Raw genomic sequence first — 21,828 nt, forward strand, 5'->3', positions numbered from 1 at the left:
CACGCGTCGCTCCTCTCCCGGTCAGTGCCGGGGCCGAAGCTCCGGGGCGCCGATGCCCCCATCCCGGCGGGAGGCCCCCAGAGCCCGGCGCGCGGCTCTCCAAGCCTCCGGGGCTCTCCCGGGCGCGCGGCGCGGGGCGGGGCCGGGAGGAGGGGCGGGGCCGGGCCGGGGCTCCGCGGTGGGTGGCCCCTTGCTGCTGACGCGCGGGGTATATAGTCGGGCATGCGCGCCGTGGCAGGAGACAGGCGGGGGGGGTCGGGGGCGGGGAAGGGGGGGCGTTCGAGCTTGCAGCCGGTCGAAGTGCGCAGATCTGCCGCCGCCGCCGCCGCCGCTTGTCATCCCCGCGGTCCCGGAGGGCCCAGCCGGTGCCAGCGCCGCGGAAGCTGCAGGTGAGCGAGCGAGCGGGCTGGCGGGCTGCGGGCTCGGCCCGGGAGACGGCGCGCGTGGCGGCCCCCTGGGGCTCCCCGCTGGAGGGGGGAGCATCGCGGCGGGAGGGGGAGCCGGGGAGCCGCTGCTCCGTTGTCCCGAGCCCTCCCCGCCGCGCGGAGACAGCCGGGCACCGCGTGAGCCAGGGACGCGCCCGTGACCCCGGGGGATGGGGAGATGCTGCAGGGGACTGGGCGGGGGGCAGCCCGTGGCCTGGAGCAGCCGCCTCACCTGTACACGCTGTACCCAGGTTGTCAGTGGACCCTGATGAATGTCGCAGGCAGGACTGGACGGTCCCCGTGGGCGCAGAGGGCAGAAGAGGAGGGAGAGACGGACACGTCTTCGTCCGTGGTAGGAAGTTCTCGGAGGTAGCTTCCTGAGGCTCTGATTTCCAACCTTGCCGCTGCCGCTGCTGCCCCTGCCTCCAGCCTCCTGCCTTCTTTGTGCCTGGGCCACCTCCCAGCCATGTGAGAATGCTGCTGCCCCCAAACCTTCCACCTCGGTCCTCGAGAGGACGGCCCGGGAGCCCAGGAAGCAGACCTCGGGCAGCCCACGGGGGCACAATGCAACTCAGTAAACGTTTATTAAGCGCCTACTGTGTGCCTGGCACTGCCCACCACCCCACCCCCTAGGATTTTGTGCACTGGGGATCAGGCTTCCAAGAAGGCCAGGGTTCCCATGCCTGGAATAGCTCTGCCTTTAAGAATCCTCTTTTCAAGGCTCCTCCATGTAGCCTTCCCTGGTTTCCCCCTCTCCCCAGTCACCTCCTCCCCAACTCCCCCCAGCTGAAAATGTTCTTTCTCATTCTTTTCTATAGCTTTTTGGAGTTCTCATTGGCCCACATTACACTCTACCTTGTATCCGGTCAAAGGGACAACGTGTTGGGTTTTCACTTCTCCCCCAGGCTATGGGTTCTTCGAATTTTGTGTAGAATATAAGCTTTCACACTTTTTAAATCTGTAAGTGCCTAGCAGATACTTGGCACATTAATATGAAATTAATATATGTTTGTTGGATGAGCTCTGGGACTGTCATTTTCCATGTTTGTAACCCCAGGACTTGGCACTTGGCCTTGAACTTAATAGGGGCTTAATAAAAATGTGTTGATGAATTGAATTAAGGAAAAGTTTCTCTTTCTCATCTTCTCCCAGAGCTGCTGGGCTCAAGCCTTAGGAGGAACTTGCCAATGAGGTGATAGGGTCCTGAGCAAGCAGAGTTGCCAGCTGATAGAGTTGCCTAGGTGACTTAGATAACTCTGGGTGTATGTTTTGGAGTGGAGACTATGAGCCCTCTTCTCTGGCCTTGGGGGTGGGGGAAGGGGCTGCAGAATTACAAGAATAGCTCTAGTCTGACTCTGCTGTGTGGAATACAGATTATAGGTAGCAAGCCCTCATTATGAGAAGTCATTTCTTTTCCCCTTCAAACAAGTGCTCTTTGTTTCTTCCTGGGCTGTTAGGGAAGTGAACCCATCCCTAGTCATTGGAAGGCAAGAGAGCTGGGTTCTAATTTTGGCTTTAGACGGTGTGGCCTACAGTGGAGAGAGTGCTAAATTAGAACAGGAGTAAGGGAACATGGATTAGAATCCTGATTGTGCTACTTGCTATCTGTATGGTCTTGGACAAGTCATGTAACTGTCCTGGGCTTGTGTTTCCTCCTCTGTAAAATTCCTGGGTTGTATAGATAGCCTCCAAAGTCCTTTTCAGCTCCGAATCTACAATCCCTTGATCTTTGATACCTCTCTGGACCTCAATTTCTCTTCATCTGAAAAAAATGAGGGAGTTACAGTGAGATTATCTCAGTGTCTAGCATAAGGCATGGCTACTTTATCAACATAGAGTGAATTGACTGATTTCTTACATACCTAAGATCCTTCAAAGGAATAAATCTTATTATTTATGATCATTTGAAATCAGAACAACCCCTGGAAATAAGATATGGGGTTAGGCTTAAGGGAACATTTCTTCTGAGTCAAGAAAGGAGAGACAGGGTGGAGTCATGTAGCAGTTAGTAACTAGAACCAGGAATTCTTGCTCCTAGTTGTGTGATCAGTTTCTTTGTCTAATGTTTTTGCCCATGGAAGTAAAGCTTCTCTTAAGCTGTGCTGGATGACTGGTAGTAAGAGACGTGGGTTAGGAGCTTCTCTTTTGGGAAAGGGATAAGAAAAGAGATTGCCAGCCCCTTCCTTTAGTCTGAGGTGATGGGGACAGAAAGTTCAGGATCTGGAGATTTTCTCTTCCTCCAAAAGATCGCTTCCTGCTCAGCCCAGCATGCTTTTGTCCCCCTTTCCCTGTTCCCAAGAGTGTGGCAAAATAAACAGAGGCAACAGGATAGAGCTGACTCAGGAGGGCAGCTAGAAGGTAAGGCAGCAGTGCACGTCCATGTGGGAGGACCAGGTCAGCAACTCCAGTCAGAGAGCATCAGTAGTGGGACTGCAGAAGGAAGCTCTCTCAGGAAGAGGGGAAGTGGTAACCCACCACCTCAGTGGCTTATGCTCATTTGTTTGTTCATTCAGAAGCTTTTTTTTTTTTACTTTTTAGGCAGTTGGGGTTAAGTGACTTGCCCAAGGTCACACAGCTAGTAAGTGTCAAGTGTTTGGTCTGAGGCCAGATTTGAACTCAGGTCCTCCTGACTTCAGGGCCGGTGCTCTATCCACTGTGCCACCTAGCCACTCCTGTTCATTCATTCAGTGTGGAAAAGCTTCTGTGTACTCTTGTGATGGGCAGTGAGAGAAGAAATTTACAATCTTTTGTTGGGGGTAGGGGAGAGAAAGGAGCAGGAAGAGGAGAGGAGGGAGACGTGAAGCACACATCTATATTTTAAGTACTTCTGGGATCTGTGACTTCTTCAGTGTGATTGCTCCCTTCACCAGGGCAGGTCTCAGAACCTTTGGGCAGTAGTAGATAGTATTCAATAAACATTTATTAAGTGCCTTCTATGTGCCAGGCACTGTGCTTGATATTAACAATCATAATTGGCATTTGGTTTGGAAAGTAAATGTAAAGACATTATCACATAAGTGTTTCATGACCACCCTGTAAGTTAGTCACTACAGGTTTTATTATTCCCATTTTACAGAGGAGGAAACAAACTGAGAGGGCGAGCAGTTTGCCTATGTTCACTCAGCTAGAAAGGGTTGGAGGTAGGATTTGAACCCAGGTTTTCCCTGCCCCAAGTCCACTGCTTTTTTGCTGCGCCATGGTGCCTGAAAAATTCCTCACCTTGTGGCCAACCTGAGAATGATTGTCTCCAAACTGATCTGTATTCTTAAGTTTTTTGAAGTTATTTGTCTTTACAATATTGTTTATTCTCCTGGTTCTGCTCACTTCATTCTTCGTTAATTCACAGAAGTCTTCGCAGGCTTCTCTGAAGTCATCCTTTGTGTCATTTCTTACAGTGCAATGATATTCCATTACATTCACGTGCCTTCATTTGTTGAGCCATTCTCCACTTGGTGGGCATGCCTTTAGTTTCCAGTTCTTTGCCACCTAAAAAGCTGCTTTAAGTAATTTAGTGCCTACAGGTTCTTTTCCTTTCTTTGATCTCTTTGGGGTATAGGCACCAGGCCTGTTCTGAAATCCTTTCCAACTTGGTAGGGCCTGCCTGAGCTTGCATAGTGGACCCAAGGTCACTCTCACATCAGACAAGGTGTACATACTTTCCATGTAGAGTAAAAGCTAAAAAGCAGGATTGGGCATCACAAGGGCAGTACAGGTCAAATACCCAATGAGTAATCCAGGCAGTGGTTAAGTGCCTGAGTGATTCAGAGGGGTTAGCATGGGTTGGGCCTTCAGGGAAGACTTTAGGGGAATTAGGACTTGAGCTTACCCAGAAAGGATGAGTAGGATGTGGACACTCAGAGAGGAGTGGGTGAGAGATGTGGAGAAGAGACTCAGAAGTAGAATGTTCTCATTTATGGGGAAGGGTAGGCTGCCTCCGCCTGCCTGCTTGGCCTCTTCTCTCACATATGTCCTGCAGAGTGTCCACAGCCTGGCCTTCCTCCCTGAGGATTTTGGTCATCTTTTCTTGGCTGATTCAGTGGTGACCCAAGGCAAATCATGCTCTGGTTTTAAGAACTTCCTCCCTGACCTTCACCCTAGCCCAAGGTCTCCAGAGAATCTGCCACAAATCTCTTGCCACCTTCTGATAAAGGATCTCTGAAGAAATAGATCAGAGCACATTCCCCTGTTTTCCTCCCTGTAGGAGGCTGGTTAGGAGTAGACCCATTGCTGTGTTACCCTGAACTTCCGTCATGCCTTTCTTTATCTCCTACACCCTCACTTCTGGAAGGATCAGGGTCACCTTAGGTGCTTTTGTGGGGTGAAGGTGGGGTATAAGCCCAGGCCTTGATAGAGGGGGAGCATTTAGATAGGAGGAGAGGAGGAGGGAGGACATTTCTGGTGGACGGACTGATACAGGAAAAGGGCAAGGGGCGATGTGGTAAAAGGTATTGCAGTAGAATGGACACTTTGGGGCATGGGTTCTTGTCCTAGTGTTCTCAGCATCTCACCAAGGGCCTAGCATGTAATAGATATTTAATAAAAACTTGATGAATTGAACGTATGTTCAGGGAATGGAGAATTAGTCCAGTTGGTCTAGAGCAGAAAGATTGCGTAGAGGATTTGTAAGTGGTACAGCAAGAAAGGTAAGGTAGGAGCCTGGCCTAATAATGGTTTGCTAGGTCCTGATTATTGATGGTTATGCATAGAGAAATGCTGTCTTTGCCTCAAGAGCTGTTGGGCTAGTGGTCAAGGACACCTTCCAGGTTGTCTGAGTCTATATTCCAAGATTTGGTCTCCAAATCTTTGGGTGCCTGAATCCCCAATCACCTTATCAGGGAGTGAATGGCACTGGAGAAAATGGTTCGTGCTGTTCTGACTTTCCTAAAAAACAGATTTACCTATACCAAAAAAGTCAATATTTTATGGAAGGAAAATGCCTTTTTTCCTTGGAAGGGGGCCGTCCAAGTAATCAAATTCTGCTTAGAAAGCATCCTGATAGCAACAACAGAATCTGAGCAGGAATAAAGTTTTGCTAGTTGCTTCCTGTCCTCTGCTCTGAAGCCTGTGCTGAGAGAGATGCCCACCTTTTCCCATTAGTCCTGGCTACGTATTCAAAGTCATTGTTCAGGGGATTTTGTGGTGTTGGGTTTTTTTGTTTTGTTTTTTTTTTAAGTGTCTCCTTAAGGTTCTGAAGATAACTCCAAGAATTGGAGCTGCAAAGATTTTGAGCTAGGGAACAATACAAAAGCGCTCAAAGAATCTCAGAAATGAAGAGGGGAACAGCTGCAGGCTAATAGGTCTCCTACCACCACCACTGATAAGTAAAGGTCCAACCTCCGCTGGAAGTCCCCACTCCCTCCCCTGAGGCAGTCTCTGCCCATTCAGATTTTGGACTAATCTACTCCTGGAAACTGGAAAGGTTCCTTGTGTGGAGCTGAGGTCTGCCTATCACACTTACTCGACCTATTGTTCTGCCCTCTGGGGCCACGTGGGACAAAATGTTTTATGTGCATTCTCAGCCTGTATGGACTGTGTGGAGGCTGCCCAGCATGGTCCTCTTCTCTGTACCTCCTTTAGTGCCCACCTTAGAGCCTTGAAGGTTGTAATTACTTCGGTTGTACTTGAATGCCTACAAGTGGGGACAGGCTTCTTGCGTCCTGTCAGGGGAGGTCTTCTAGTGATTGGAGACTGGATTAGTGTTTACTGAAGAGGGAATTCTTGATCTGGTTGAGGATGGGACTAAATCAGAAATTCTGGGATTCCCTGCAGTCTAAACCCTCTTCCACATAATAATAGCTAGAGTTTGTTAAAGCACTTTAAGGTTTACAAAGTGCTTTACAAAGATTATCTCTCTTGATCCTCACAACCACCCTGGAAAGTAGCTAAATGCTATTATTTCCACTTTTTACTGTTGAGAAAACTAAGGCAATCAATGGTTAAGTGACTTGCCCAGGGTCATATAGCTAGTAAGTGTCCAAGGTCTAATTTGAACTCAGGGCTTCTTGACTCTAGGTCCAGCCATCTGCCTGCTGAGCCACCTAGCTGACTAAGCCAAAACTTTAAACACTTGGATCTTTAAACTTGGAACTTTAAACACATCAGATATCAAAATGCTTTGACCGTCTGACCTGTTCATCTTAACCCTCTGGTGACTAGGAATCAACGTCCTGTACTATTCCTTCTACACGATATTCCATCTCTTGGCTGTGGGTATTTTCACTAGTCCCCCCATGTCTGGAACTCTCCCTTTTCATCTTTCCCTTCTGGCTTCCCTGGCTTACTTCAAGTCTCCAATAAACTCCCACCTCCTCCTGGAAGTCTTTCCCTATTCCCCCTTAGGGCAGCTAGGTTGCGCAGTGGATAAAGTGCCAGGCCTAGAGTCAGAAAGACTCATCTTTCTGAGTTCAAATCTGGCCCCAGAAATTTACTAGCTATGTGACCCTGGGCAAACTGTTTGCCTCAGTTTCTTCATCTGTAAAATGAGTTGGAGAAGGAAATGGCAAACCACTCCAGTATCTTTGCCAAGAAAACTCCCAATGGAGTCACCAAGAGTCAGTCACCACTGGACAACATCCTCATTAATGTCCCAGTGCCTTCCCTCTGTTGATTATCACCAATTTTTCCAGTGTACGTCTTACTTATCCCTACTTGCTTGCATGATGTCTCTCCCATTAGACCATGAGTTCCATGAGAATAGGACTTTTTTTTTTTGGCCTGTCTTTGTATCCCCAGTGATCAAGATAATGCCTAGCGCATAATAGACACTAAACTGGTGACTCCCCATCTCTTTCCACTAACTTCTGTGCATCCATGACTGTACACCACCTGGACTAGATCTGCCAACCATTTCACCCCTCTCAAACCTCTTAGATTCACCAGAACAGCCTGGTTTGTGCTTTCAAACCAATTGCCTTCCTCTCCACCTTAAATACAAGCCCACCTCCTTCAAGTCTTCCAGGAAGCCTCCTTGTATTAACTGCACTCAGCTCCATCCCTAGCCGGGAGCTGTACTCACCATGTTAATCTGTACATCAGATTACATAAATGCTTTTCTTGGCTACCCTACTAGACTGAGGTCTTTGAGGGTACAGTTGAAGACTGATTCCAAGAACCAGCATCAGTGCATTACAAGCTCTCTGTCAATAGTGTTTGATGACTGGGCACCATTGATATTTATATATTCCTTCTCCTCCTTTCCCCACCAACTACATTTATTTAAAACAACAGTCTTGTCCCACTTGGCTTCAGAATTCTTGAGGCCAGAGGGGAGACAAAGGGAACCTTGAAATTAGTTCTATAGATATCAAGAGCAACTAATCTATTGAACTGAATTTGAATCCACAATATTTTTACTCTGTGTTAGATCATATAATGCATATTGGCCTTGGAGTACAAGTCCAGTGCTCTGGTGCTAATGAGCTTTGTGAATTTAGGCAAGCTCTTCTCTCTGTACTTTTATATGAAGAGGTTGGGGTAAATGAACTCTAAGACTGCCTAGCTCTAACATTCAGTGGTTTAATAAGATGTTTGATAATGTAGATGAGCACACTGTGAATCCATGCTCTGCATGGGGCATCAAAACTCCTCAATAAACAAATAAATGAGCAAATAAGTAGATGGGGGGGAGGGGAAAGAACAGCTAATGTACCTCTCAGCCTACCCTTTGGTAGATTTCTGAGGTAATAATTATGGGATTGTGAAAAGTAGCCCTGAACTTGGGAGCCCGAGACACTCCCAACTCAGTCTTCTCACTGGCCTTGTCCCATCACTGGAGTTCTTTCCTTTATCTCCCCTTTCTGGCTTTCCTCAGGTCCCCAGTTAACACTCCACCTTTTCTACAAAGAGTCTTTCCTGATCCCCCTCACTGCCAGTGCCTTCCTTCTGTGATTATCTCCAATTTAACCTTTATTTAGCCTGTTTAAACATAGCTGTTTGCATATGGTCTTCCCCATTAGACTGTGAGCTCCTCGAGGGCAGGGGTTGTCTTCTGCCCTTCTTTGTATCTCTAGCACTTAGCACAGTGCTTGGTTTGTGTTTAATGATGATGATGATAACAATAATATGAATTGTGATTATGACAATAAACACAAATTATTATAATTAATACTAATGGACAATCAAGGATATATTATAAAAAATATATATTTAAATTATATTAATATTAAATTGTTGATTAATTATTGGATACCATGTTAACATTATAGTCTGTTGATTTAAATTATAAATAATAAAATAAACTAATAAATACTTATTATTGGAGTTTAATCAATATAAGTTAATGATGATATGAATAATAATTTGATGTTATTATTGTAGTAGCTAACATGTATATAGCATTTACTATATGCCAGGTACTATGCTAAGCACTTGACAATTATCATCTCATTTGAACCTCAAAGCAACCCTGGGAGGTATTGATTTAACTGGAGACTTGGTTTCTCACCATTGACTTGAACCCACCTGCCATGGGGCCATTTTGAAGACTAAATAAGATGGTGCCTTATTTTACAGATGAAGAGGCTGAGTCCCAGAGTCTTTAAGGGATTTGCTCAAGTTCACACAAGTAATAAGGAGCAGAGCTTTCTTATGTCTCCTTGAACTCCAAATCTCTTTACTTTTTTCTCTGTGCCCTGCTGGAGCCCTGGAAAGGAGAGGGCTCAGTTCACCTGCCTCTCCCATGCCAGTGTTTGAAAGCATTTTGACAAAGAAGGGCCTTGTAATCCCAATGAAATTTTTGCCACTTCATAAGAGAGCTTACATTCTCCTTCTCTCTGTAACTTCAGCAAGGGTTTACTCCCTATTTCCTCTGCAGGGAAAGTAAACTTCTTGAAGGAAAGCGACTGTTTTCACTTTTGTCTTCACATGAGAAATGCTTGTTAATTGATGCTCACTGACCCCCTTTTTCTCTTTTCTCCGTTCCTCTTAAGTTCAGTCACCCATATACTGTCTCACTTGTAGACATGAGAGCTAGCCATGTGTACAACTGGTTTCCGCTCCAACTTGGAACAGAGGCAACAGATATTTGTTGAACACCTATCACGGGTAGTGTAGGGCTTTAGTATCTTGATTTCCACTTCTGGAATCTCTTGGTTGCTAGAACTTGGTATTGGCTTCTTGGCTTCAGGTAATAGGATGCTTTTTAGTCGGCTAGGACCTGAACACACACACACACACACACACACACACACACACACACACACATACACACAGAGTTTAATCGATAGCTTTTGTTGTCATATCACCTTCCTTTTCCAAATTTATTCTTCCCCTCCTTAGAGATTCATCTCTTGTAACAAAATTAGAAAGAGAAACGAATGTGACAGGGTTTGATACCCCTTCCATATCCTCCCCCTAAAACAGAAAGGGAGGTACATTTTCTCCTCTTCTTCAGGGTCAGGCTTGATCATTATAATTAGGCAGCATGTTCATTTCTTTATTTGCTTATTTAGTTAGTTTTTTCTATTTACATTTTGTATATTGCTTTCCTGGTTCTTCTTCCCTAAGTTCGCATAAGGTTCATTCATGGAAGTCTTCCCAAGCTTCTCTGTCTTCATAGACTTGTTTTTTTCTGTTCCCTTCCCTCCCTGAATCACAGTTTGGTTAGTCATTCCTTCTGCTGATGGACATTTGTTTGGCTACTACACAAAGTGCTGATGTAAACATTCTGGCTTCTTAGGTGGAGCTTTGTCTTTGACCTTTCTGGGGTATTTTCCTAGCCTAGGATCTCTGGGCCAAAGGACAGGGATACTTTAGTTACTCTCTTTGCATTTGTTCAGTCGTTTCAGTTGTATCCAACTCCTCATGACCCCATTTGGGGTTTTCTTGGCAAACACATGGAGTCGTTTGCCATTTCTTTCTCTAGTTCATTTTACAGTGAGGAAACTGAGGCAAACAGGGTTAAGTGACTTGCCCAGGGTCACATAGCTAGTAAGTGTCTGAGGCCACACTCAAACTCAGATCTTCCTGACTGTGTGCTCCTAACAGTCTATCCACTGTACCACCTAACTACCCCTCTTTCTTTGCATACTTCCAGATTTTGAATACTTGGCCCTTCCAGAACGGCTGGACCAATGATCATCTCCACTAACAATGTGTCTGTTTTTTCTATAGCACATAGAATCATAAAATATGGAATATCGGAGCTAAAAAGGACTTGGAAAGTCATTTAGCTTTACCTTTGCATTTATAAAGGGGGAAACTGAGGCCCAGAGAGAAGCAACTGAGGGTCGTAGGGTAAGAGCAGAAGGGATCCTAGAGGTCGTCTAGTCCAAACCTTTTGTTTTACAGCTGAGGAACCCGGGGTCTCAAGTTAAGTGACTTGCCCCAAATCATGGAGGAAGTAAGTGGGGATTTAGAAACACATCCGTTGACTCCATATACAGCATTTTTTCTCACTGTATCAGAGATAATATTCATATAGTGCTTGGTACACAGTAGGCACTTAATAAATGCTTATTATCTTCCCCTCTTCCACTCTGTGATAGTACTTTACCACTTTCACCTTGTCATTGTCCCTCTAGTTCTGGCCTCAGGGACAAGTCACATGTTTGACTGTTCTGGTCGATCTGAATTGGCCAAAGCCCAGGTGTGCCCTCTGTCATTCAGGGATCTAGCCATCAAGGTCATACTGTCCTTGACATTATCCTTCCCCTTGTAGCAAATCACTGCTGTCAGCACCTTCCCCTTAGGGAGGGTGGGAAACGGGGAGAAAAGAGTTGCAGAAAGCCATGGAATTTTGCAAGTAGGTCTAGAAAAAAGACTGCCAGGGAAAAGAGATAATAAAGTAAGTCCTTGGCTCCAGCTGCAGGGACCACGTGTCAGAATCAAGTATCTCCCTCTCCACCCTCACCCATTGGCTAGTATGTTGAAGGTGCTGGGAATTAGCATTGATTTAGTTCTTTCCCAATTAGAAAACCGGCTTCTTCTCCAGCTCCCCTGTGGTGGTTTTTCCTCACCTATCTTCACTCTACTATCATTTCTTCTAATGCTTAAAGTGACCTTTCCCTAGTTCCAAGTCCTGACTATTCCTTTTCCCCTAGTCAAATATATAGTCAGTACCACTCCAGATACTTCATTGGTCCTTTGTGGGAAGGGAGAACCTTATTGACTGCTATATCTCAGGCTTGGCATAATGAATTGCACCTTTCTATAAAGTTTTATTGATCCTTTTTGTTTTAACAAAACAGTCATTTCCAGATAAATCCCTCCCCCTTGGCTCTTCTTCCCCAACCTCTGCCTTGTGAACTTTCCTTAGGATCAAAGACCAAAAAATGAAACAAAACAAAACACCAGTGAAACAAAACCAACTAAACTGCATGTTGATATTGTATTTGACATTACTACCCATTGTCTCCCACCTCTCCAACAAAAGAATGGTAGGTAGTACATTTTCCTATTTCTTTTTTTTTATTATTTTGATTTATCAACAATCACTTCCATAAGCTTTTGAGTTTAAAATTTTTCTGCCCCTCCCTCCCAACCTCTCTTCCCAAGACAGTCTGAAATCTGATATAGGCTATACATATACATTCTTATTAAACATATTTTCATATTAGTGATGTTGTAAGGAAGAATTAGGACCAATAGGAGGAATCACTAGAAGGAGGAAACAAAACACAACAGAAGAAAAAAACAATAGCAAATAATATGCTTCGATCGGCCTTCAAATTCCATAGTTCTTTCCATTTTCCTATTCTCTCCCTCCAGGATTAGCTATTACTGCTATATAGCACACACACACTTGGTTTTTTTAAAATCCTTTCCATTTGCATTATTGCTGTCATTGGGGAAGCATATTAAAAATCTCCTTTTTCCTTTCTTTTGAAATAGATATAGATTAATGATAAATAAAAACACTTTTTGGCAGACTGGTGCCTAAATTCAGAAAACAGTTTTATTATTAATATTTTCTTCTTCAATATTTTTATTATTAATATTTTCTTCTTCAATATTAATATTTTTCCTTCTGTATATATTTTTTCTCCTTTACATCAGTTCCCATGTTTCTCTGAATTTCTCATATTTGTTATTTTTCATAACACTATTTGATTGCATTCATATGTATTCATTCATTCATTCAATAAGCATTTTATTAAACACTATGGGACAGGCTCTATGCTAAGCCCTGGGGATACAAATAGAGATAAAATACAGTCCTTGCCCTGATGGAGCTTCTAATATAATGGGGGAGTCAATGTGCAAACAAATATGTACAAAGCTATATGTAGGAAAAATAAGAAATAATTAAAGAGGAAGGGCACTGTAATTAAGAGAGTTTGGAGAAGGCTTCCTGTAGAAGGTGGGATTTTAGTTGGGATTTAAAGGAAGCCAGGGAGGTCAGTAGTTAGAGCGGAAGAAAGTGAGCGTTCCAGGCATTTGGGACAGGCAGAGAATGGAGTGTCTGGTTGGTGGAACAGCCAGGAGGCCAGTGCCACCGAGTAGAAAAGCACCTTTTTTGGAGTAGGGTGTAAGAAGACTGGGAAGGTGGGAGGGGGCTAGGTTATGAAAGGTTTTGAATGCCAAACAGAGCATTTTGTATTTGCTCCTGGAAGCAATAGAGAGCCACTGGAGTTTATTGAGTGTTGGGGGTGGGGTGGAGAGGGGTTTGATATAGTTGCAGTTGTGCTTTAGGAAGATCACTTTAGTGGCTGAATGGAGGATGGATTGAAGTGGGGAGAGACTTGAGGCAGGCAGGCATACCCACCAGCAGGCTATTGCAGTAGTCCAAGTGTGAGGTGATAAGGACCTGTACCAAAGTAGTGTCGATGTCAGAGGAGAGAAGGGGGTGTATTTGAGAGATGTTGCAAAGGTGAAATCTACAGGTTTTGGAAACAGCTTGAATATGGGGGATGAGAGATAGTGAGGAATCCAGGTGACTCCTGAGTTGTGAGCCTGAGGGACTGGATGGTGTTGCCCTTTACAGTAATAGGGAAAGTAGGAGTGGGGGTGGATTTAGGGAGAAAGGTATTGAGTTGTGTTTTGGACATGATGAGTTTAAGGTGTCTACTAGAAATCCAGTTCAACATGCCTGAAAGACAGTTGGAGATGGCAGATTGGAGATCAACAGAAAGATTGGGGCAGGTCAGAAAGATTGGAGAGTCATCAGCATAAAGATGGTAATTAACTCCATGGATGCTGTTCAGATCACCAAGTGAAGTAGTACAGAGAGGAGAGAAGATGGACCAGGACTGAGCCCCGAGGGACACGTAGGGATAGAGGGCTTGAGCTGGAGGAGGATACAGCGCAGGAGACAGAAAAGGAGCAGTTAGGTAGGAGTAGCACCAGGAGAGAGTGGTATTCCAAAAAACCTAGAGAGAAGAGAGTGATCCACAGTGTCAAAGGCTGCAGAGAGGTCAAAGGGGATGCGGGCTGAGAAAAGGTCATTGGATTTGGCAATTAGGAGATCACTAATAACTTTGGAGAGAGCAGTTTCAGTGTAATGACAAACATCAGTTTGTTTATTCCTCAATCAGTGGGTTCCCACTTCATATCTAGTTCTTCACTATCACAAAAACTAACTTGTGGTATACATTTCACCTTGGAACTCCTCAGGGTATATGCCCAGCAGTGGCATCTCTGGGTCAAAGGGTGTGAATGATTTAGTCACTTTCTTCTCTTATACAGTTTTTTGGTAGAGTACTTCTTCCACTAACACTTACATGACTTATTAGGTGGTTTAGGGTAGTTGCTGTGGCCAAAAAATTCATCACCCTATAGTCAACCTAGTTATCAACCTCCCCAGATTTATCTAAGCTCGGCCTTGGAAGATAGTCATGCAGTCTTTCTCAGGCTTTTTGCATAAAATAGATACTCAATAAGTATGTTTAATTGAAACAAATTGAATTTTGTTTAACCCTTATTTATAAGTACTTTCTGTCTAAAGTCCTGACCTAATTCCCCTGATTTTCACCAAACTAGAGCCTGTGGATTGAAATGGATATATGGGAGTGGGGTTGCCTGTGAATTGAAATGACCTGTCCTCCACCCACCCTCAATTGTTACTGAGAACTAAGGGAGAATTGGCTGTAAGTATACATCTAGGTAGAGTTAAAGACTGACAGATTCTGATACAGAGAGGCCAAAATGTCTGGAGAAGTTATCTTGTATAAACTTTCTGGTCCACGTTGCCAGAAGGTTCCTTTTTAGGACAGGACAGGCAAAAAGTAACCAAGTTCCAGTGAGCCCAAGATACCCCCCAGGCTGCGTGCTCTTAGCAGAATGCTATTCCTAAGAGTAGAAGCCCCAAGTCAAGAGACTCCTTTGGCCATAGGCCTTGGATTCTGAGCATTCAAGTTATGTTTAAATTCCAGACCATCAACTAATATTTTGCAATAGCAACTAGTGTCAACTTCAACTTTTCTAAGTATACTTCTATATATTATTCATTCTTCAACAAATTGTCTTATTCCACTAAAATCCTCCTCCTGTGCATCATAATAGCAAGAGTGACCCCTGTGTTTCAAAGGCTATAGCAAACTGATGGAACTTTTCAATCGTGGTTCCCAGACTGGAGGGAAAAGTATGAGCCCAAGGACAGGTTGTATGTTTTCCAAGGATTTAGTTGCTTATCAGCAGGCTGACCACAAGATAATGAAATATTAGGTCATAGCAACTCTTTAAGACCATCCGATTCAGAGTTTGGAATCTAATTTCACTGGCTGTCCCTCCTGCCTGGAATTCTCTCCTTCCTCATTTCTGCCTCCTAGCATTCCTGGCCAAGTCAAGTCAACTAGCATTTATTAAGTCCATGGCTTTCTTCAAGTCTCAGCTAAAAGCTCACCTTCTATGAAAAGCCTCTTGTGTCTGCCCTCAAGGAACTCACATTCTAATGGGGGAGACAACTGTGTACAATATAGGATATATAGAGTAGAGGCAGGTGAATCTCAGAGGGAAGTCCCTAGCGATGTGGGGAACCTGGAAAGACCTGCAGAATGTGAAATTTGAGCTGCATCTTGGAGGAAGCTAGAAAGGCTAAGAAGGGGAGGTGAGGAGGGGGAGCATATCAGGTATGGGGACAGTGAGGACAAATTCATGGAGTTACCATATAGAGTGGTATGTGGGAGCAACAGTAAATAGACCAGTGGAGCTGTTGCTAGAGTTTGTGAAAGGGATAGAGGTGAAAGAAGACTGGAAAGGTAGGAAGGGGACAGGTTGTGAAGGGCTTTAAATACCAACAGAAGATTTTATAGTTGATCCTGGAAATAAGAGGGAGCCACTGGAGTTTATTGCTTGGGAGAGTGGCATGGTGAGACTGAAGTTTAGGAAGACCACGTTATCAACTGAGCAGATTATGGATGGAGTGGGGAGAACCTTAAGGCAAGGTGACCAATTAGAAGTCTTATGCAACAGTTTGGGTAGCTGGAGTGGCTCCTAAATACTTCATAACCTGGCCCCTTCCTAGCTCTCCAGTTATCCCACACCTTCCTCCCATCCATATACTCTACAGACTTAGTGATGCTGGCCTCCTCATTATTCCGATCTCCAACACTCCATCTTCAGACTGGCTGACCATATCTGGTATTCTCTCCCTCTTTATCTCCGTGCCGCCCCCCCCCCCGGCTTACCTGGCTTCCTTCAAGTCTCACCATCTGTAGAAAGCCTTTCTGTCTGATTATCTCCATTCCATTCTGCTATTATTGTTATTATTATTATCATCATCATTATTATATTTGGCAATTGGGGTTAAGTGACTTTCCTAGGGTTACATAGCTAGTAGGTGTCAAGTATTTGGATTCTGGATTTGAACTCAGGTCCTCCTGACTTCAGGGGCCGTTGCTCTATCCACTGTGCCACCCAGCTGCCCGCCATTCTGTTATTATCTTGTTTGTTGAGTATTTGCATGTTTTTGTCCCCCATTAGAATGTGAGCTCCTTAAAGATAGGAACTTTTTTTTTTGCCTTTCTTTGTATCTAAAGTTCTTAGCACAATGGCTAACACATTTTATTATTGTTGTTATTCAGTCCTGTCTGAGTCTTTGTGACCCCATTTAGGGTTTTCTTGGCAAAAATACTGGAGTGGTTTGCCATTTCCTTCTCCAGCTCACTTGATAGATGAGGAAACTGAGACAGTCGATGTTAAGTAACTTGCTCAGGGTTCCACAGCTACCTGAGGCCAGATTTGAACTCAGGGAGGTGAATCTTCCTGACTCAAGGCCTGGCACTCTATCCACTGTGCCAGCTAGCTGCCCCACCTGGCATATAGTAGGTCCGTAAATAAGTGCTTGTTGATTGATTCATACATAGGCTAAAAAAATTTAAAAAATAAAGTTACTGCCTTTCTAGGCTTTCTAGGGATAGGAAAAACTTAGTCAAGTAGTGGCTATTTTTCATTTGAAGGCTGAAAATGATCATTCAGCTCCTTGAGGGCAGGGACTATTTCCCCCCCATCTATGTATACCCATCCATCTATGCATAGTAGGCGCCTAATAGATAGTTGTTGGCTTTCACTGCGGGGAGCCAAAAAAACTGATCACTGGTGAAAAGAGCCTGATGATTGCTCAGATCATGGTGAGTCAGGTGGGAATGGGAAGAGCAGCCAAGCTCACCATGCTCGATCTCTCTGCAGGGAAGGAGGCTGGGCTGGGCTTCCAGGCATTTGGGATGTTTCAGCTCTGGGCCATGGGTCTGTTGTGAAGCTAAGTTTGCTATTCTGCATTCTCCTGGCCTGGACCTGGGCCTGATCTTGGTCTTGGACCAACAAAGCCTAAAGGAAAAGAAGATTCTCTCTCCCATCGCTGCTCCCCTCTCCCCAGCCCCAATCCTTGGCTTCTTTTGGTGCTGAGCTCCAAAGAGCTCCTAAGAGGCTTGATGACTTTTCTTGTTGCCAGGATTCTGCGCAGAATCTCCCGCATCAGTGGTTCTTTCTTCCCTCCCTTAGTGCCACTCTCCCTTTTCTCCTTTCCCTGTCCCTATCTAAATTGTCTGTGTACTTGCAAGGGTGGTTCTCCCCAACCCCCCATCTTCCTGACCCTGCAAAGCCCCTGGGCTGGTTAACAAACCTGCCTGACCACACTGTGGCTTCTCTTGGCTCTATGTACCACCATCTCTTCACCCTTTCTCTCTCAGCCCCCTCTTCCCCCACCACTTGTGTGTAGTTGGCAGGTAAAGGGCTGTGAGCAATGAGTGGTAGGGACTGAAACTCATAGTTTCCATGAGCAGTGAGGATTTCTGGAAACTGCTTGTATGGTCTGGAGTTTTTCACTTTCCTCTTCGGCAACCAGGACAATTAAAGCACCATTTTAAGCAGGAACATTGAGTGACTAAAAATACCCTATGCTTCAAGGCCAGAAAATGGGCCAGCAACTCCAGCATCCCCCTTTTCAGTTATTTCCCTTTGGACCATCTCCTTCCCCCACCTCTCACCCATTGACTTGTTCTAATTCCTAGCCTAGAGCCTCTAGGAGTGATTCCATTTACCCCCACCTCCACTGAATTTCATAACTTGGGGACTGGGAGGCAGGCTCAGTATATTATCCCATTACTAGACAGGAACAAGCCAGGAGTCAGGGAACGGGCTGGAATCCAGATTTTTCAGCTCCCAGCAGAGACTGGGTAACTCCTTCTTTCCCAAAGCACAAGGACCTCCCCCCCCCCCACCGTAGGTCTCCTCTGTACAATTTTAACCAACTAAATGCCATCTTATTAGAGAGATTAAAATAAACTCCAATTCCCAGAAAATTATTCAAGGGAACATAAACTGGTATGTGATGACTTAATGTATATTGTAATCCTGGAAAAAATCAAAGGAAGGGGATTCTGATTCATGGAGGCTTAAAAGCTTTTAGTTTCCTCCCATAATAATAATTATAATAATAGCTGGTATTTACTTTGTGCCAGACTATGTGTCTCATCTGATCCTCACCACAACCCTGGGAGGTGGGTTCTATTATCATCCTCATTTTACAGATGAGGAAACTGAGGCAAACAGAAGTTAAGTGACTTGCTCAGAGTCAAGCAGCCAGTAAATGTCTGGGGCCAGATCTGAACTCAGGTCTTCCTGACTCCGGGACTGGTGCTCTACCCACTGCACCACCTGGCTGCCTATATCCCATCTCCAAGTCAGGTGCTAAGTCCTGTCTATTCTAATTCTGTCTATTACATCTGTCCCCTTTTGACTACTCTAGTTTATACCCTCATTATCTCTTGCCTGGACTACTGTAATAGCTGTCCTCATCTTCCACCATATAAGTCAGTTCTCTATACATTCTTCCTCTGCTCAGAATTCTTCAATGGTTCCCTTCTGCCTGCAGGATAAAATGCATATTGTACGGATTGGTATTCAGGACCCTCGACAGTTTGTTTCTAGCCTCCTCTCACATTATTCTTCCTTTACTCTGCCAGCCTGGGCTAGTCACTGTATTTTAGCTCATTTCATCCATTCCTTCTTCTGGCTATTTCTCCTTTGATTTTTCTTCTTCCCCTTCCTCACCCAAAGCTGGAATTTCTCTTTCAGATATCTCTGTCCTTTGTACCTTTCCTATGTTTTTATCATGTTGTTGTTTGTTCGTTTTTTATGTTATGTTATCATGTTGTTGTTATTCAGTCAGATCCCACTCTTCATGACCCCATTTGGGGTTTTCTTGGCAAAGATACTGGAATGGTTTGCCATTTCTTTCTCTTGCTCATTTGACAGATAAGGAATGAAGCAAACAGGGTTAAGTGACTTGCCCAGGGTCACACAGCTCCTAAGTGTCTGAGGAAAGATTTGAATTCAAGTCTTCCTAACTCCAGGCTGGGCACTATATCCACTTCGTCACCTAGCCGCCCATGTTATCATCGTGCGCCATTATTATTTTCCAACTGACACTGGAGTTAGCTAGGAAGTGCAGTAGATAAAGCACTGGACTTGGAGTCAGCATGGCCCGAGTTCAAAATCTACCTCAGATGCTTACTAGCTCAGTGCCTCAATTTCCTTCTGTAAAATGGTGACTAATACTAGAACCTACTTCACAGAGTTGTTGTATAAATCAAATAAGATGTGTGTGTGTGAGTGTGTGTGTATCACTTTGCAAACCTTAAAGGTCTCTATAAATGCTACTATTATTACAATATGAAAAGCTCTTTGCAAACCTTAAAGTGCTATATAAGTGTTAGCTTTAAATAGTAATGGTAAAAAGGGCACTGAATGGAGCCTGAGTTATATCCCATTCCAGTCTAACAAGTATTAAGCACCTGCTGTATGCAAGGCAGTGTGCTAGACTTTGGAGATACAAAGGCAATCAGTCCCAACTCTGGTATTTATGCTATGAGAATCAAATGAGGTAATAATTGTAAAGCACTTAGCACAGTGCCTGACACATAGTAAGTACCATGTAGATGTTAGCTATTACTATTATTATCATAGTTGGACATTTTTTTTTTGGCTACCTTCTAGAGTGCTTGCAGTATATAAACCCTAGATTATTTTCAGACATTCTGCTAACTGTGCCTCTCCCAACTTCATACTTATGAAGTCGATTTTTTTTTAACCCAAGTGTTGACATTTATCCCTATTGAATTTTCCATTTATCAGATTCAGGCCAGTAGTTTCCAGCCTGTCAAAATCTTTTTGGATACAGGCATCAGCTAGTTTGTTAGCTCTGCTTACCAGCTTTCTGTCAGCTGCAGATTTGATAAACATGCCATTTGTGCCTTTATCCAGATAATTTATTTTTTAAAATGTTAAACAGCACAGGAGCCCTGGAGCACTCCACCTTCTTCCAAGATGACATTGGGTCATTAATTGATTTTTGATACTCAAACAATGCTGAATCCTTCTAATTTTGTCTAGCCCCCATTTCTCCATTTTTTTCCCCACAAGAATAGTATGAGATACTTTATCAAGCCCTTTCCTAAAGTCTAGATTGACTATGTCTGCAGCAATCTCTATAGTCTACTCATTTAGTAATCTTACATTCACCGAAGGAAATAAGGTTAGTCCAGAATGACCGTTGAAAAAGCCATGCTAGGTATTTGCTATTACTTTATGTTCATTAATTATCTTTTTAATGATATGCTCTCTAATTTTGCCAGGATTTGAAGTCAAGTTCACTGACCTATAGTTTGACTTTGTTTTAGTATTTTTTGTTGTCTCGTAGAGTCATTAACTTCATTTGGTCCTAACTTTCAAGCAATCTATAGTTTTTAGGTAAGGTTTTATACCTTGTATGCCAAGTTGTTTATCATTCACTTTCCATTTTTTTCCTTCATAGCTCTCATTTCTTTTCCAGTTCTTTCCTCTAATACTCACTTTCATATAAAATAATTTTTAACACTAAAAAAAAACTCTTCTAATTTCTTCTAGGAATTCTAGTTGAATTGAGTCCAGGCTGTGTTTTTCTCTGAGGCTTTGCTTGCAGATGTTTTGGGGTCATTCTCTTCTTTAGGGTTTATGTCCTAAGCCTCCATGTCCCTATAAGAGTTTCTTTTCTTTTTTGTTTTCTTATTCTTCTAGCCTTATTTCCTAACTTTGGACTTCACACAAGGGCTAGGATCTGCACACTTTTGAAGGGGATGTCTGTATTTAGTCCTATTTTTTGTTCTCTTGGGTTCTCCGGCTGCTTTCTCAGGATACTGAGTGTTGTATTACTTAAGGAACTCAAGGATAGCTCAGGCCTGGGACCTGCAGGCTTTCAGCGTGCCCAAAATAGTCTGATGCCAGTCTGAGCACTGCGAATTTCATGATCTAGGTTTGGGTCTGAAACCTAAACACAGACCTTGGTCGGCTTTCTAGTAGACTGGAGCTGCTGGACTCAGTCCCTGTCAGCCCCCTGGAAAACTCCATAGGTTCAGGATGATTCTGAACTGCAGTCTCTTTTTTGACCTGGGCTTGCTGCCCTGGTTATTCTGCTGCAGGCGTTACACAGTTCTGAGAGCTGGATCTGAGGCCCCCCCTCCTCTGCTGGTCAGAGCCACTCAGCTGCTGCTGGCGCTTCTGCACTTGGTCCTTGCTCCACGTGCAATCTAAGTCCCTAACTCCTCTATTTCTCCTTGTGCTGGACCCCCACTCATAGGGATTGGTTCTATGACAGCTGTTTGCCCTAGTTCTCCACCCCGAGATGCATGTCCCCTCCTCAGTCCACACGAGATCTCTGGAGTGTGAGTGATAGAGTTGTCCGTTGGCATCTGTCCCTTCTCCCTGTACCAGAACAGGCCTCTCTCTGCCAGATCTGGGATTTCTTCTTGCCCTGGTGCATATCCACAGGAAGGAGCTCCTTTAGTCCCTGCATTGGAATGTTCCCTGGGGTCTGCTTCTGCTCCCTAGACCATTCTGTCTGTCTCCCTGTGATGACTCGGGGTGCAAAAATGACTCTATGGGTTTTTCTCCCTGTATTTCCCAGTCAGAAGTTGGTATGATACCTTTTCTAGATCTTAGTGGAGTAGTTGCTGGGGAGAGAGCTGGGCTGTATTGCTTCCTACTCTTCTGC

General features: G+C 44.3%; 1 protein-coding gene across 3 annotated transcripts in view; it reads left to right on the top strand.

The window, feature by feature from the left end:
• The first annotated feature begins 254 nt into the window (after window positions 1-254).
• The window catches only part of SLC39A14 (solute carrier family 39 member 14), a 60,887-nt gene continuing 39,313 nt past the window's right edge, over window positions 255-21,828 (top strand). For 2 of the 3 annotated variants that reach the window (XM_020975705.2, XM_020975706.2), the window contains exons 1-2: window positions 307-389; window positions 677-777. In XM_020975705.2, coding sequence (XP_020831364.1) covers window positions 694-777 — 84 coding nt within the window. In that variant the 5' untranslated portion in view covers window positions 307-389; window positions 677-693. Of the gene's footprint in view, window positions 390-676; window positions 778-21,828 lie in introns of all 3 variants that reach the window. The other variant, XM_078149642.1, reaches the window with a different exon arrangement.

The sequence above is a fragment of the Phascolarctos cinereus genome, unplaced genomic scaffold (assembly GCF_003287225.1).
Source record: "Phascolarctos cinereus isolate Bilbo 61053 unplaced genomic scaffold, phaCin_HiC Scaffold_2;HRSCAF=192, whole genome shotgun sequence".
Classification (NCBI taxonomy): Eukaryota; Metazoa; Chordata; class Mammalia; order Diprotodontia; family Phascolarctidae; genus Phascolarctos; species Phascolarctos cinereus.